The sequence below is a fragment of the Odocoileus virginianus genome, chromosome 16, assembly GCF_023699985.2.
Source record: "Odocoileus virginianus isolate 20LAN1187 ecotype Illinois chromosome 16, Ovbor_1.2, whole genome shotgun sequence".
Classification (NCBI taxonomy): domain Eukaryota; kingdom Metazoa; phylum Chordata; class Mammalia; order Artiodactyla; family Cervidae; genus Odocoileus; species Odocoileus virginianus.
The window spans coordinates 53,484,621-53,498,901 of NC_069689.1; the positions used below are offsets into that span (position 1 = coordinate 53,484,621).

At 61.5% G+C, this 14,281-nt stretch overlaps 1 protein-coding gene across 8 annotated transcripts in view; it reads right to left on the reverse strand.

Annotated features, from left to right (window-relative positions):
- Positions 1-14,281, reverse strand: part of KLHL25 (kelch like family member 25) — a 49,960-nt gene that overhangs the window by 9,441 nt on the left and 26,238 nt on the right. For 5 of the 8 annotated variants that reach the window (XM_020895171.2, XM_070478214.1, XM_020895172.2 and 2 more), the window contains one exon: positions 4,911-6,715. In XM_020895171.2, the coding sequence (XP_020750830.2) occupies positions 4,932-6,701 (1,770 nt within the window). In that variant the 5' untranslated portion in view covers positions 6,702-6,715 and the 3' untranslated portion in view covers positions 4,911-4,931. The remainder of the gene's footprint in view (positions 1-4,910; positions 6,716-14,281) is intronic. The other 3 variants (XM_020895173.2, XM_070478216.1, XM_020895170.2) reach the window with 1 other exon arrangement.

Genomic DNA, 14,281 nt, shown 5'->3' on the forward strand with positions numbered 1-14,281 from the left:
ACCCAGGAGTCAAACCGGGGCCTCCTACACTGCAGATGGATTCTTTACCAGCTGAGCTGCTCGTTTTCTTTAACAGTTATCTTTTCATGTTCCAACTCCCTGGTCTTCATTGTACAATCTCCTATATACCCTGGCTCCCCCTCTGACCTCTTCAGAGTGGTCCCTCAGAGCTGAGATGCTGCCTTCTGGGCTTAAGTCCTGAGTTTTGTCTGCTGAACAAAACATAATTCTCAACCCTTAGGTTATGCACTGTTTTTCCAGTCAACAGGACCCGTGTCCACCCCACATAGCAGACGTGGGGTCAGCGGTCACCCCACCGCCATGCACAGCCATCCCACCAGGCCTGTGACCGCCCTTCATGGTCCTGAGGGTCACCCACGGGGGGCCTGGCAGGCGGCCCGCAGCCACCAACGCCATCCCGGCTGGCATGGGGCCACACTGTGCAGACGGACGGACGGACGCAGGGTGCTTCATCCCCCTGGCCGCACCAGCCCAGCTCTGAACCCGGAGGTCTACGGTTTCCTCCCGGCCCCCACCTCTTTAAGGCAGGACAGGTCGTGCTGAATCCACCCTCCTGTGGTGGCGGGGCCCCTGGGGTTCGGGTGGGGGGGAATAACAGGCTAAGCCTCTCCCAGAGCAGGACTGGAGCGCGTGCCCCTACCCCTACCCCCTGGGGCTGTCGCAGGGGCTGGTCCCCCACGGTGCCCAGGAGGAGAAGACAGCTCCTGGCAGCCTGCATCTCCACCCTGATGTTCTAAAGACCACAGGCCAAACAAAGGCAGGCAGGGTCAGGATGGGGAGCTCGGGGGGAGAGAAAACAAGAGAAAAGAACGTCCATGCATGGTCTACACTTGGCGGGCAGCCCAGAGAGATGGGCGCCCACCCCAGCTCCAGGGGCCTCCTGGCCACTGTCACCTAGAGACAAGGATCAGACTGCGACCCGGGAGCCAAGGGCTGGCCCTGGAGATCTTGCCGGCGGTGAGCTTCGAAGAGCGCCCCACCCCCACCGCCAGGCAGCACTCGTGTGGGCTGCAGCGGGCAGCGACCGGTGCCAGGGCACAGACACGGGGATGCTCAGGGCCTGGGTCTCCAGAGCCCCCTGCAGACCTGGGGCCCGGCCAGGGCTCAAATCCCGCTCCGGCCCTCCAGCTGTGGCCTGACACCAGCCACCCACCCCGGGTCTCGGTGCCAGCAGCACCTCCAACAAATGCTTCCGAGACAGAACTAGCTCACGACTGAGAAACAGAACACTTGGGGGTGACCGGGGGAGTCACCGGGGTCGTGAAGAGGGGCTGCAGAGTGCGGGGCTCTCCGGCTGGTGGTCCCTGGAGTCTCTGGCTCGGGGACCCGAGAGGCACTGCAGGCTGGACCCCAGGCCAGTCCGATGCTTGCAGGAGGGTCTGGGACAGCAGCCCAGGGAGGGGTGCACTCGGGACATGCTGGGTACGGACCCCCTTCTCTCGCCCTGACACTGGGGCTTCCCAGCTAGCAGCCAGGCTGGGTGGAGGGGGGGGTTCCATGCTGGAGGGGGCAGGGGCAGCAGGGGCACTAGTCTCTGCTCAACCTGACCTCCGTGAGCCTTGCTGAGCGTGCTTGAGCCCAGCCCCTCACCCACCGCTGCTGTCTGGCCCCTCCCACCCCGTCCACCTGCCACCACCCCCCTGTCCCCGGCCCAGGACCACCCTCAGTACCTGAGCCGGGGCCTTCTGCGCTGGTCCTGGCAGCAGCAGACACAGGTGGCCATCTTGCCACAACCGTGCTATCCACCTGGAGCCACGGGTGGGTAGGGCACACCCAGGTGTCACCCTCTGCCCCAGCGCCCCTGCTGGGTCCTCATCCGAGACAACAGCACCCTGCCACGGGCTGGGGAGCGCCGAAAGGACAAGGCCTGCGCATTACTCAGCCAGGGGCGCAGAAAGGGCAATCCTGACCGTGTAGGAGGGGCCCTTCCAGAAGGAGGGGCTGGCCCAGGGCTTCCCAATCCAGGGGCCTCGGCCACCCAAAGCATTCTGAAACCATCACCACCATCCCCGCTTCATCACAGCCTCGGAGGAAAGTTGACTCTGAACCCGGCCCCTCACTTGATCTCTTCTACCCAACTGTTGTGAGTAATACTATTTTTATCCCCATTTCCCAGATGGGAAAGCTGAGGCTCAGGGAAGTTAAGCAACTGGGGTCAAGCAGCCAGCAAGAGTCAGAGCTGAGGGCCCACGCCTGCTTCCCTTCCCCAGTGCCTGAAACAGGGGAAAGTCCTGGGAAAGCTGAAGGCTCGTGGGATCCTGCTGACCTCCCCCCCACTCTGTCCCACTTGGGAGGAACTGCCCTCCAGGGTCCCGAGAACAGGCCAACACCAGACGAGGTCTGAGTCCCTGGCCCTGGGTGGCCTGAGATGGGACGAGACGTCAGGGCCCATAGGCAACCACGGGTTTCCAAGGAGACGCCAACGTTCTCTTTGAAGCCTACTCCCCAGGGGACCCAAGTCTGTGGCCGGCCAGAGTTTTCTCCCAGAGAGGAAGACAGCATATTCAACAAAGAGCGCAGAGAAACCTTAACAGAGAACAAAGCCTGTTCCCACCCAGGCCGTTCTTTACGATCTGTACAGATCTGACACCTTCGCGGGGGCCAGCCTTGTCTGCCTGCCAGGGATGGAGCCCTTTAAGGGCTTCGAAGGCCTGGCTGGATCTGATCTAACAGCTGAAACATCAGATTCCATTCAGAAGCCACCCAGCCAAGTACGACTGCCTCCGCCGCCTGGAGCTTTCAGCATTCTTGTCAGCAGTCGCCAGGCCATTGAGGAATTTTCAGCTCAGGCCGGCTCCTCACGAGGCTCCTGTGGCTTGAACAGCACGGGCCAAGGGCTGGCTCCTCCGATGTGCAGGAGGACGGCGCGGCGGCTGTGGGCAGGGAGACGCTGGGACCAGGACAGCCTAGGGGGCGTCAAGGCGCCCCTGGCGTGACCTGGCATCTGATCCCACACTCCCCCGCGCTTCCTGGTGCCCCCAGGATTAACGCCTCTGCCCTGTCCACCAGGGGTCCCGGGACCTCACTGCCCCAAGGGATGAAGACCTGAGGCGAGCTAAGAGCCGGGACCTGACCATGGACGACCTTCTCCAACGCCCACCAGTCTACACCCCGTCTCAGCCCCTGCGCCCCTGCCAGGCTGGCTCAGGACACCCGAATCCAACCTCAGCACCGGCCATGGGTCACCCTACAGGGGCTGCAGGAAAGCACCTCCTCAACCCCTCAGAAATGGCTCCGCCAGGACAGGCTGGCCCCCTTCCCCTGACTGCATCCGTCCTGCACCCCGTCCCAGCCCCTACGTCCCTGCCAGGCTGACTCAGAACACACGAATCCAACCTCAGCGCCGGTTGGATCACCCCGGGGGGCTGCAGGCAAGCCCTCTCCCACCCGTCAGAAAGGGCCCCGCCAGGACAGGCTGGCCCCCTTCCCCTGACTGCATCCGTCCTGCACCCTGGACAAGCCCCTCCATCTATCCCCCTGCCCCTCTGATGCCCACAAGGAGCGCCTGAACACGTCACCTCGCCCCTGGCCTCCACTGTGGCCTTCCTGTTTCGCGCAGTGACTTCATGAAACGATGTTGCCGAGATCAGAGAGTGTGGTAACCTGGGGTAACCGGGGCAGCCCTGCTCGGGGCTGTTCCCATGCTCCAAGGAAGACCTCCTCTCCATCTCATGGAGGGAAGGGAAGAGACAGAGGCTCCCCCACGCACAGGGGAGCACACGCTGCCCCCAGGAGAGGCCGGGCCCAGCGCAGGGCCACTGGGCCCAGTGCCATGGCCCCGCCAAATGCCCTCAGTGGTACCCGGCTCCGCGGTGCCCGTACCCACCCCCCCTCCTGCTGCTCCTCATGGGCCTGCCCAGCGGGGTGCTCACCTTCACTGCACTCTGGACTCGCCCAGAGCTACCATGGCTCTGAGCCCTGGGCCCCAGATGCCCCGACTCCAGTGGTCTAGGCTGAGGCCTGGGCTCAGCATTTGCACAGGACAGAATTAGTGGCCTTGCCCAAACAGAGGGGCTTCCCTGGTAGCTCAGACGGTCAAGAATCTGCCTGTAATTGACCCAAGTTCAATCCCCAGAGGTCCGCTCTTAGCTTCTGGGAGGTGATCTGTGTCATACCCGATAGGAGGGTCTTTGTTTAGAGTGAAGTCTGTGTGACCTTTGGGTCATGTTGGACCAGCTGACTTGAGAGTAACCGTGTGGACAATCAGTCAGTCACGCCCACACGATGGGGCCCTGATAAAAACTCTGGACACCACGCTGTGTGAGCTCCCCTGGTGGGCAGTACTGTGCGTGTGCCGTCACTCGCGGATGCTGTTAGTACACGGGGAGTGGACGGGGTGTTCTGCGTCTGGACCCCCGTCCAGGGCTCTGCCCCAGGCATCTCCGCCCTCTCCTCTTAATCCGCATCCTTTCCCTGTAAATAAACCATAACTGGGGATATACACCTTCAGCACATTCATGAGCGGTTCCAGTGCTGGATCTAAGATGGTTCTGGGGAACCCTCATCTCACAGCTGGTGTCTGCGACAGTGTTGCAGACCCACACGTCCTTGGAGACCCCCATTTCCTGAGGGTGCCCTTGCACACAGACTGTGCCCTCAGACTTCAAAAGTTAGCCTAAACACCACATAGGAACTGTCCACAGATCCCTGATGACTGATCTGCAGCCAGGCCCCAGGAGTTAGTCTAAGACGGCTGCCCCCATCTGGCAAAAGGGTGACCTGCTTTGCTCAAGATTAACTAAGTAAGGGGGGGAACTAGATTCTGGCTCCAGAGTAGAAAAAAGGGGTCCCAGAGGGACCCCAGTCACCTGCTTCCTGACTGGCCCAGCCTCCTTTGCAAGATGCAGCCTTTGCCCCGAGTGGGTTCGGGCGGGGGAGTGGGGGCTCACCTGGCTGGCTCCGCAGCTGCCTCAGGCGGGCAGGTGCTTCCAGGTGCTGACGAAGGCCGTGGGGATGAGCGAGTAGGGCACGGTGGTGACGCAGTTCCACGTGTCCGAGGTGGGGTCGTAGCAGTCCAGGGTCTTACACCGCTGGGTGCCGAAGTAGCCCCCCACCACATACAGCTTGTTGCCTGACGCCAGTGCGTGGCAGGACATGCGCTTGGTGGTCATGTCCCCGATCCGCGTCCACTGGTTGCTCTCGCAGTCGAAGCGATAGGCGGAGGCGGCCGTGAACTCCGTGTCGCCGCCCATGATGAAGATCTGGCTGCCTAGCACGGCGGCTGCAGTGTAGCGCCAGGGCTGCGGACACTCAGCCTTGATGCTCCACCGGTTCTCTGACGGGTCGTAGCACTGGACCTTGGACACCATGTCCCGGTGGATGCTGGTGCCGCCGAACACGAAGAGCTTCAGCTTGGCGCTCACCACTGCGGCGTTGCTGACGCCGTCCCTCAGCGGGGCCACCATGGTCCACTTGTTCGCCCCGGGGTCGTACTTCTCCACCTGCTTCAGCGAGACTGACGGCGAGGCCGGGAAGACGCCGGCCAGCGATGTGTGGCCCCCGACCACGTAGAGACAGTTCTCCAGCTCGGCAGAGCCGTGGCCAAAGCGGGCGATCAGCATGGGCGCCGCCTTGGACCACTCCTCGTGGACCGTGTTGTACACCCACACGTCCTTGGAGACCCCGTTCTCGGAGCCTCGGCCCCCCGTGACGTAGACCTTGCAGCCAATGGCCGAGGCACTGAACTCCTTGCGGGGGCTGGGCAGGTCCGCCTTGGGGATGATCTCCTTGGCCTTGTGGTCCACCTGGTAGATCTTGTCGCACATGAAGGTCTGGCCCCCGAGGATGAGCAGCGTGTGGCCGGCCCGGCGCGGCCGGGCGCAAGGGCTGGTGACCACGCCGTCGTTCTGCAGGATCCGGGCCTTGCAGCGCAGAGCCTCGTCCACCAGCAGCCGCGTGCGCTCATCTGCCATGAGCAGGGCATCTCCGGACACGGCCTCCTTCAGGCAGTCGGAGGGCAGCAGGGCCAGCCGCACGCCACGAAGGAGCTCGGGCAGGTGGGCCTTGCGCTGCTCCAGGTCGTGCCGGACCCACTGCAGCACAGCCTCGAAGACCACGCGCTCGTCCTCCGCCTCCAGCTCGTCACTGGAGACGAGGTCCAGCAGCGTGTCCTTGGAGAGGCTGTTGAAGTCGTCACTCTGGCGCACAGCCTCAAAGTGCACCAGGCACATGCGCCAGGAGAACTCGTAGAGCCGGCGACACTGGTGGGCGTCCGACAGCAGCATCATGCCCAGGCAGTTGGACGGGAACAGGTTCTTCTCCAGGAACTCGGCGGCCGCGTCCCGCACGTCATGGAACTGCAGCATGTCGCCCGCCTCCAGCAGCGACTCGGCGTTCTCCTCGTTGATGACGATGCGCGACGAGTAGGCGAAGTCCAGCAGCAGCTCCAGCACCTCGGGGTGCAGGTTGTCCTGGAAGTTGACCGTGTCGTCGTGGCTCTCCCGCAGGCCGTGGCTGAACATGGCCTCGAAGTAGCGGCTGGAGGCGGCCAGCACGGCGCGGTGGCAGGGGAAGGCACGGTCGCCAGCCCAGAGCGTCACGTCGGTAAACATGCGGTGCTTGCGCAGCGTGTTGAGGTGCGCCAGCACGCAGTCGGGGTGCGAGGCCTTATGGAAGAGTGTGATGTTCATGGAGCCCGTGCTGCCCCGCGACTTGCGGGTCTCGTGGACGCTGACCGACATGCTGAGCCGACCTGCTGCAGGGGGAGGGGGAAGGACGAGGCCACAGGTGAGAGAGGGCCAGGCCCCAGCTCCCCGCTGGGCCCCCCAAACCCAGCCCCAGCACCCGCCACCCCTGCCACACCTAGACCAAGCTCCGCCCCTCAATCTGACGGCCAAAGGATGACTGGGGTGGTAAAGCCTGAGGTTCATCTCTGGACAGGAGCCTGCCCAGGTGACCTTGACCTAGAGTCATCTCCTGTGGTTGCAAGAACATGCCACGTTGTCCCCAGCCTGGTTAAGAAGACGGCAGGTGGGCTCGCGTCCCTGGTGGCTCAAGGGTAAAGAACCCCCCTGCCAATGCAGGAGACACGGGATCCCTGATCCGGGAAGATCTCACATGCTGGGGAGCAACTAAGCCTGTGTACCACTCCTGAGCGGGTGCTCCAGAGCCCGGAAGCCGCAACTACTGAGCCCACGAGCCGCCACTGCTGAAGGTGGTGCGCCCCAGAGCCTGTGCTCTGCAACAAGAGAAGCCCCTGCAATGAGAAGCCGGTGCACTGCAGCTGGAGAGGAGCTCCTGCTTGCTGCAACTAGAGAGAAGCCTACGCAGCAACGAAGACCCAGCACAGCCAATAAGAAATAAATCTTAATAAAAAAGAGGACAGCGGGGCAGTGATAAGCAGCATGTGCTCTGGATACACTCCTCAGCTCAGGGATGCTGCTGCATGGCCCCATTCTGCAGCGAGGGAAGCCAAGGCTCAGAGAGGCGCCCCAGCTGCCTGACTCCTGCAGCCAGGATTCCCACGTGGGCTGTCCGGTTCCAGCCCAGCTGCCACCCCGTTAGCCAAGGAGGCTCAGATTCATGCAGGGGGACTTTTGCAAACTTCCCCAAGGAGCCGCAGACCCCACGCAGAGGCTCACGCCCCCGCTCTGCCCCCAGCGGGGCCCTGTCCTGAGCTGGGCTCCAAGCAGCCTCGGCCACACTCCTCATCCCCTTTGCCCGTGGAAAGCTCCCCCTGAGTCACTGTCACAGCCCAAGCGCTCACTGTAGACACGCTCCGCAAATCCAGGGCTCTCTAGGGGCCTCTGGACCCAGCTGCAATGAGGCCAGCTGGCCTGTGGCTCACCCGCTGGACACCTGCTCAAGTCTGAATCCCAGTGGGAAGCCGAGACCAAGTCCTGGGCGACAGCGGGACACTAAAGCATCCGAATCTGACTCAACCACAGCAGCTGGAACACCTGCAGCCAGCGGAGCCTCCCTGGTCCCGAGAGGTGACTCCAGGCTCCTGGGCCACAGCGAGCGCCCCATGTACCCTGGTCTGCCCATCTCTGCTGGTCCCAAGCAGACACGGGCTCAAAGATGGGGATCCCAAAACACTTTAATTAATAAAGTCTGGCCAATGACATGACCCTAGACCCCACTATGGTGCTATGGAAACTAGGCTCAGCCAACAAGCAGGAAAACCCAACGCCTCTAAGTGGCCAAAAGCAAACTGCATTCAGCATCCTGAACCCAAAAGTCTGTGCTTCCAGCTGGTAACGAGGCCAGAAAACCCCCCTTTTCATTTTTACTTTCAAAAGTGTGTAACTACCCCGACCCCTCCTCAACTCCAAGTCACTTTTATACTGAAGCAATGATCTGGTGACTTTATTTTCTTGGGCTCCAAAATCACCGAGATGGTGACTGCAGCCATGAAATTAAAAGACACTTGCTCCTTGGAAGAAAAGCAATGACAAACCTACAGTGTATTAAAAAGCAGAGACATCACTTTGCCCACAAAGATCCATATAGTCAAAGCTATGGTTTTGCTAGTAGTCATGTATGCATGTGAGAGCTGGACCATAAAGAAGGCTGAGCATGAAAGAACTGATGCTTTTGAACTGGTATGGTGTTGGTGAAGATTCTTGAGAGTCCCTTGGACAGCAAGATCAATCAAGTCAATCCTAAAGGAAATCAACCCTGAATATTCATTGGAGGGACTGATGCTGACGCTCCAATACTTTGGCCACCTGAATTGAAAAGCTGACTCATTGGAAGAGACCCTGATGCTGGGAAAAATTGAGGGCAGGAGGACAAGGGGGTGACAGAAGATGAGATGGTTGGATGGCATCACCGGCTCGATGGACATGAGTCTAAGCAAACTCCAGGAGCTGGTGAAGGACAGGGAAGCCTGGCGTGCTACAGTTCATGGGGTCGCAAAGAGTTGGACACAACTGAGCAAGTGAACAACAACAATGACCTGATGAAGGAAGGCGGCACTCCAACTTCAGTGGATTGTAAATTAGAGTCCAAGTGCACGGCTGTCTCCCTTGCTCACGCCTCTCCTGGCAAAGAACCAGGGTAGCCACAGTGATGTGATCAGAGTTGCCCAGGCAGGGCCGCAGCTCCCAGGCCAGGTGGGGAAGTCACTGGAGCTGGGCCTGGCCTTGCTGCTCTGGCCCCCAAGCTCCAGGCAGACTGTGAGCTGGTGGCCCGCCAGGAACACTGCTGTGCAAACCAGCCACTATGGGCCACGGGACTCAGGTGATGTGCTCAGGCTCAGAGGTGTGTGCCTGTCCGTGTGCAGTCCGCGGGAGTGGGAGAATGCAGGACCCCACACCAGACTATACACAGTGGCCCCGTGCCACCACCCACCCAGGGGCACCGCCCTCCTCTGCAACTCCGTTTCCTCTTTTGCAAGGCCTGCCCTATTCAGGCCTCCTGAGAGCCCCCCACTTGTTGGCAATTATTTACAGAGCTTGACCCCCAAGCCCGGCCCTGGGACCGGGCGTCACAGACGACAGGCTGTGCTGACCTGGCCTCAGAAGCTCAGCAGCGGCAACCCCCACCCAGGTCTGAACTGCCCACCCTCGATTCCAGACTGCACAGCACGGTCCTCACACCTTGTGTGACGGCTTAATCCTCATTCCCGCTTCTGCCCCTCAATCATCGGACACCTTCCCAAATGCGGCCGTGCACCGGGGCTTCCCAGGTGGCTCAGTGGTGAGAATCCGCCTGCCGATGCAGGAGACGCGGAAGACCTGAGTTCAGTCCCTGGCTCGGGAAGATGCCCTGCAGGAGGAGATGGCAGCCCACTCCCGTATTCTTGCCTGGAGAATCCATGCTCAGAGGAGCCTGGCGGGCTACAGTCTGCAGGGTCGCACAGCGTTGGACACGACTGAGCGCACACACACGTGCAACTGGGTGATGCCATCCACCACACCCCTGTGTGCCAGGGCTGTTAGAGGGACGTGGCCTCTGATCTGGGGGTGCCGGGGGGACTGGCTCCAAGGACTCGGTTCGTGGCCCTCACAGTGAGGCTGGACCTCAGTTCCTGCTGTCCCACAGCCACACCTGCTCCCGGACCCTGAGCACCGCTGCCCAGCACCCCACCCAGCCAGGAAGCCAGGCTGCTTCTGAGCCCCACTGGAGTGTGGTCTTGAATGCTGGGGCCTGGACGCCCATGTGGGCACCCAAGTCCTCCTAGACTCACTTTACAGACAGTGCCAGGGCGAAATGCCAACCATGTGACCAGGATGTCACCAGTGCCTGCTCCTATGGGGGGCTTGGAGGCTGCTGCCCACAGGGCCTGGCCCCAGGGCCAGCCCGAGAGTGGACAGCCCTGCTCTCCCCACGTGGTGACACGTGGACACAGACTCTAAGCCCTCTCAGGCTTTCTGGCCCCGTGTGACCTGCTTCCCTCCATTCCGGGCCCAGGTCCATGCTGGGGCGGCCAGCCCAGGAGCCATGGGTTTGGGCTGGACCCGCCTCCGCCCTGGGGTGCTGTGCTTAGGACCGCCCTGGAGGGATCCAGGTGGAGATCCCTGGGTGGGGGTGGGGGTGGGGGTGGGGGGTTAGGGGCAGGACAGAGCAGGATTCCAAGATGAAAAAGTGCCCCAGAGAACAGCAAACCCCAACAGAGTGGCCACGTGTGCCCGCAAATGAGGTCAGGTGACCTCTCCGAGGGCAGCGCTGAGTGGGCGGCTGGGGCCCAGAGCTGATTCCTGTCCTGCCCAGCAGAGGATGCCTGCCCGCTGATGCCAACCCCCTCCCAGGCCAAGATCCTGAGGTGCCCAGATACACCCAGAGGGCTCTGGCCCCCAGACGGCGGCCAGCCTGGCTCCGTGGAGCAGAGCTGGGAGCAGGGGCACCTGCCAGGCTGGCCGCCTCCGTCTGTCCCACGTCCTCTCAGGAGATGCCAGGACCTGAGCCAGCCTTTTAGCAACAGCCCCGAAGCCCCAGGATTCCAGGGAGTGAGAGACCCACTGCCCCCAGTTTACAGACAGGAATACTGAGGCCCAGACATAGGGAGGGGACCGCAGTGTCCACCCGGGGCCCACAGGTACCCAGGGCTGCCCTTCAGCTCTGGGCCAGCAGTGTGGGAGGTGAGGCCTGGGAGCTGGGGTGCCCCCGGGGCTGTGTGCCCCACCCTGGGCTCCTCGCCTCAGCTACAAGATCCCCAGAAGCCGAGGTGTTCCCTCCACTGTGACATGTCTGAGAAAGTTCTCAGTGTTCCCCCAAACCTGCGAAACAGCACCAACACACTCCCTGGTGCTCAAATCCCACCCCACCCCGCACACACACACACCTGTTCACACAAGCCCTGTGGCCCCACCTCCTACACGAGTCCCTGTCTGACCCTCCCCATCATCCCGACTCACAGAACCCCCAAACCAGCCTCTGCTTCTGCTTGGGTCTGAGTTCACCCAGAGACCAGAGTCATCCTTTAAAAAGCACCACCTGGATCACACCACACCCAGCTCTAAACTTGCCAGGGACGTCTCGGCACTCTCGGTAAAATCCCAGGCCCGCACCGTGGCCCCCGCGTCCTCACATGCTGCTATTTCCCGAGGAGCGGCCCCTCCAGCCCTGCTGGACGCGCCTGGCCTCAGGACCTTTGCATGAGCTGCTCTCCTGCCTGGAATGCTCTGCCGTCCACCCCGCTGCCCGAGTGGCTCGCTCGCTCTGCTCCTGACTGTGGCTGCCTGGATGAGGCCATCTCCTCCCCACACCTTCCCCACTTACAGCACCTGTCACAGCTTACAACCACAGGCTTATCTGCCTTCTGTATCTCCGGCCCCTGAAGGCAAGGACCGTGCGTGGTGCTAACTGACAGGACCTGGCATGGAGCGAAGGCTCGGCTGGACTGAATGACCAAGACGAGGTGCGCACAGCGCGCAGGCTCTCCTTGCTAACATCCGCTGCGGCGCTCACATGGCCGTGCTCCAGGCCCAGAGAAGATGCAGGCTGAGACCCAGCTGTGGATGCTACCAGGCCGACTGTGACAACAGACCCAGGTGGGAGACTCTTGAGCCAGCAGGGCACCCCCTCCTGCTTACCCGGATACCCGCCTGTTCTCAGGAACCACTCTCTTCCCACTCCAGGCTGTTTAGACATAGGATCTATGGGATCCAGGGCCGGCCAAAACACCGCATCCCGGGGTCCCAGCACCTGCCCAGCCATGGTGACAGGCCCCACACCCAGGAGGGGCCTGGAGACGCTAGTCTGAGGTGCTGACTCAGCTGCGGGGTGATGCGGCATCCATCCCCGGGGCTGCTGAGAGGCTGAACACAGGCCGGGAGCTGCACGCAGGAGTGCGGGGCTTGGTGACCGCCGACCTGAGGCCATCTGCCCCTTCCTTCCCGTCCCGGGCCGCCGGGAGGACAGGACGCTGGCCTTGCCAGGGGGCCTCGGCAGGGGGAGTCCTGCCACCCCTCCCACCACCAGGGGAGGCCACCCCATTCACCACGAATACGTTTCACAGGATGATTTCCAGTGACTGGGGCTGGAGGACCCGGAGACAGTGAGCCGGAAGGTTCCCCGCGGCGGGAGGGGTGAGTGCCGAAAGCGTGGGCCAAGTCCAGTGAGCTGGGTGCCTGCTGAGCGACACCATGGCCGTCGCTGCAGCCTGGACCACACATTTGACCTGATATACGCCCAGCGTGCCTCTGGTCACGGCCACGTGGGTCGGGGCACGGAGGAAGGAGCGTTTTCTGGGGCCCATGAGGACATGGCTGCCCTCGAGGAGGACTATGAGGAGGCTGGCGTGGATTCTGTTGGGAGAGAGAGAGGAAAAGGGGAGGGATACTACCTCCCATTCCTCTGAGCCCTGCAGCCTGCCACGCTCAGAGCTTCAGCTTCAGCATTAGCTGACAGGTGTAAAACCCTTCCAATTGGACTGTCTTCGCGTCAACTGTGATCATGTATTGCTTTTCCATGAGTACCTGTAAGACTTCTCTCCTGTCTCAAAACTAAAGATTTTGAGAAGGGAGAAAAAAAAACAAAAACACACAACAATGTGTTTGCAGAGTCAGGTCTGTCCTGATCTGACCTGTCTGTCCAAGGCCCCCTGCCTTCGGGGGCCCCAGTAAGTCAGACACTCTCGAGCTGTAGGCATCTCAGGATTATTCTGATGACCTAAGCGTCACCCCAGGCTTTGAGGGATACGAGGCACATCAATGACCTGCACGACACTGCCAGGCTCCCAACGAGCGATTTATCATCCCGCTGAGAAGTATCGATCCACCTACAGCAGCTCTGCTCCTGTGACCACAGGCTTTCCCTGCAGGGAAGCGGTTAAAATGCAGCAAAGAGAAGGGACGGGATCAATGGCAGGAGACCAGGATGGGGTGCTCACCTGCTCCCACCAAATGCTAATAACACACCTGCAAGCGGAATGACTCACGCCCAACACCTACTGAATGCCGCCGTAAGGCCACAGACTCCTCAAAGGGAAAGAAAACCTCCGTGTAACCACGCAGGACACAAGGACAAAGAAAGGAATCGGAACAGGCCCGTGCCCCAGGGAGGGAGCTGTGGAGGAGGAAAGGTCCCTGCAAGCTGGGGAGTCCTCTCACTGGCGGGGAGATCAGGCTAGACGGAGGGGGAGCTTCGGAGCCAGGGAGGAGAGTGTGGCAACCGGTTTGCAGAAGGCGCACAGAGAGGAACTGCACGGGAGGTGGGCCCCGCCGCCCAGAGCTCCCCCGAGTCATCTGCTGGTGTGGGTGGGGCTGGGCACTGGCTCAGGTTTCAGAGGTCAGACCCAGGAAAAGGACAGGGGCTGGCCGCGTGAAGATGGCCTGAAGAGGCTGGGGTGTGGCAACCGAGGGTGTGCTCCGGAGCAGCGGGGCCCGCCAGAGAGGTAAGGGGGGAGCCCCGGGAGAGGGGCCAGACCATCATAAGGGTGTGCTTCCCTGTGACTGCTCCTAGGCAACAGGACACTGCCTGCAGGAGCTCTGGGGGTGGGAGCGAGTTGCCGCTCTAAGACCCACAAGCAGGTGCCAAGCGCTGTGCCCGCTGTCCCGGGAACACACAGACAGCAGCTGCCCCCAGGAGACCCATGTGGTGGCGGTGGTTTAGTCGCTAAGTAATGTCCGACTCTTGCGACCCAAAGGACTGGTGCCTGCCAGGCTCCTCCGTCCATGGGATTCTCCAGGCAAGAATACTGCAGTGAGTTGCCATTTCCTTCTCCAGGGGATCCTCCTGACCCAGGTGTCCTGCACTGCAGGCAGATTTTTTACCAACTGAGCTACTAGGGAATTCCCAAGCAGACCTACGAGCAGGCTCCAACCCTGCTCCCGCTGTCCCCGGAGTGGCCTGGACAAAAGCTGCCACTACGAGA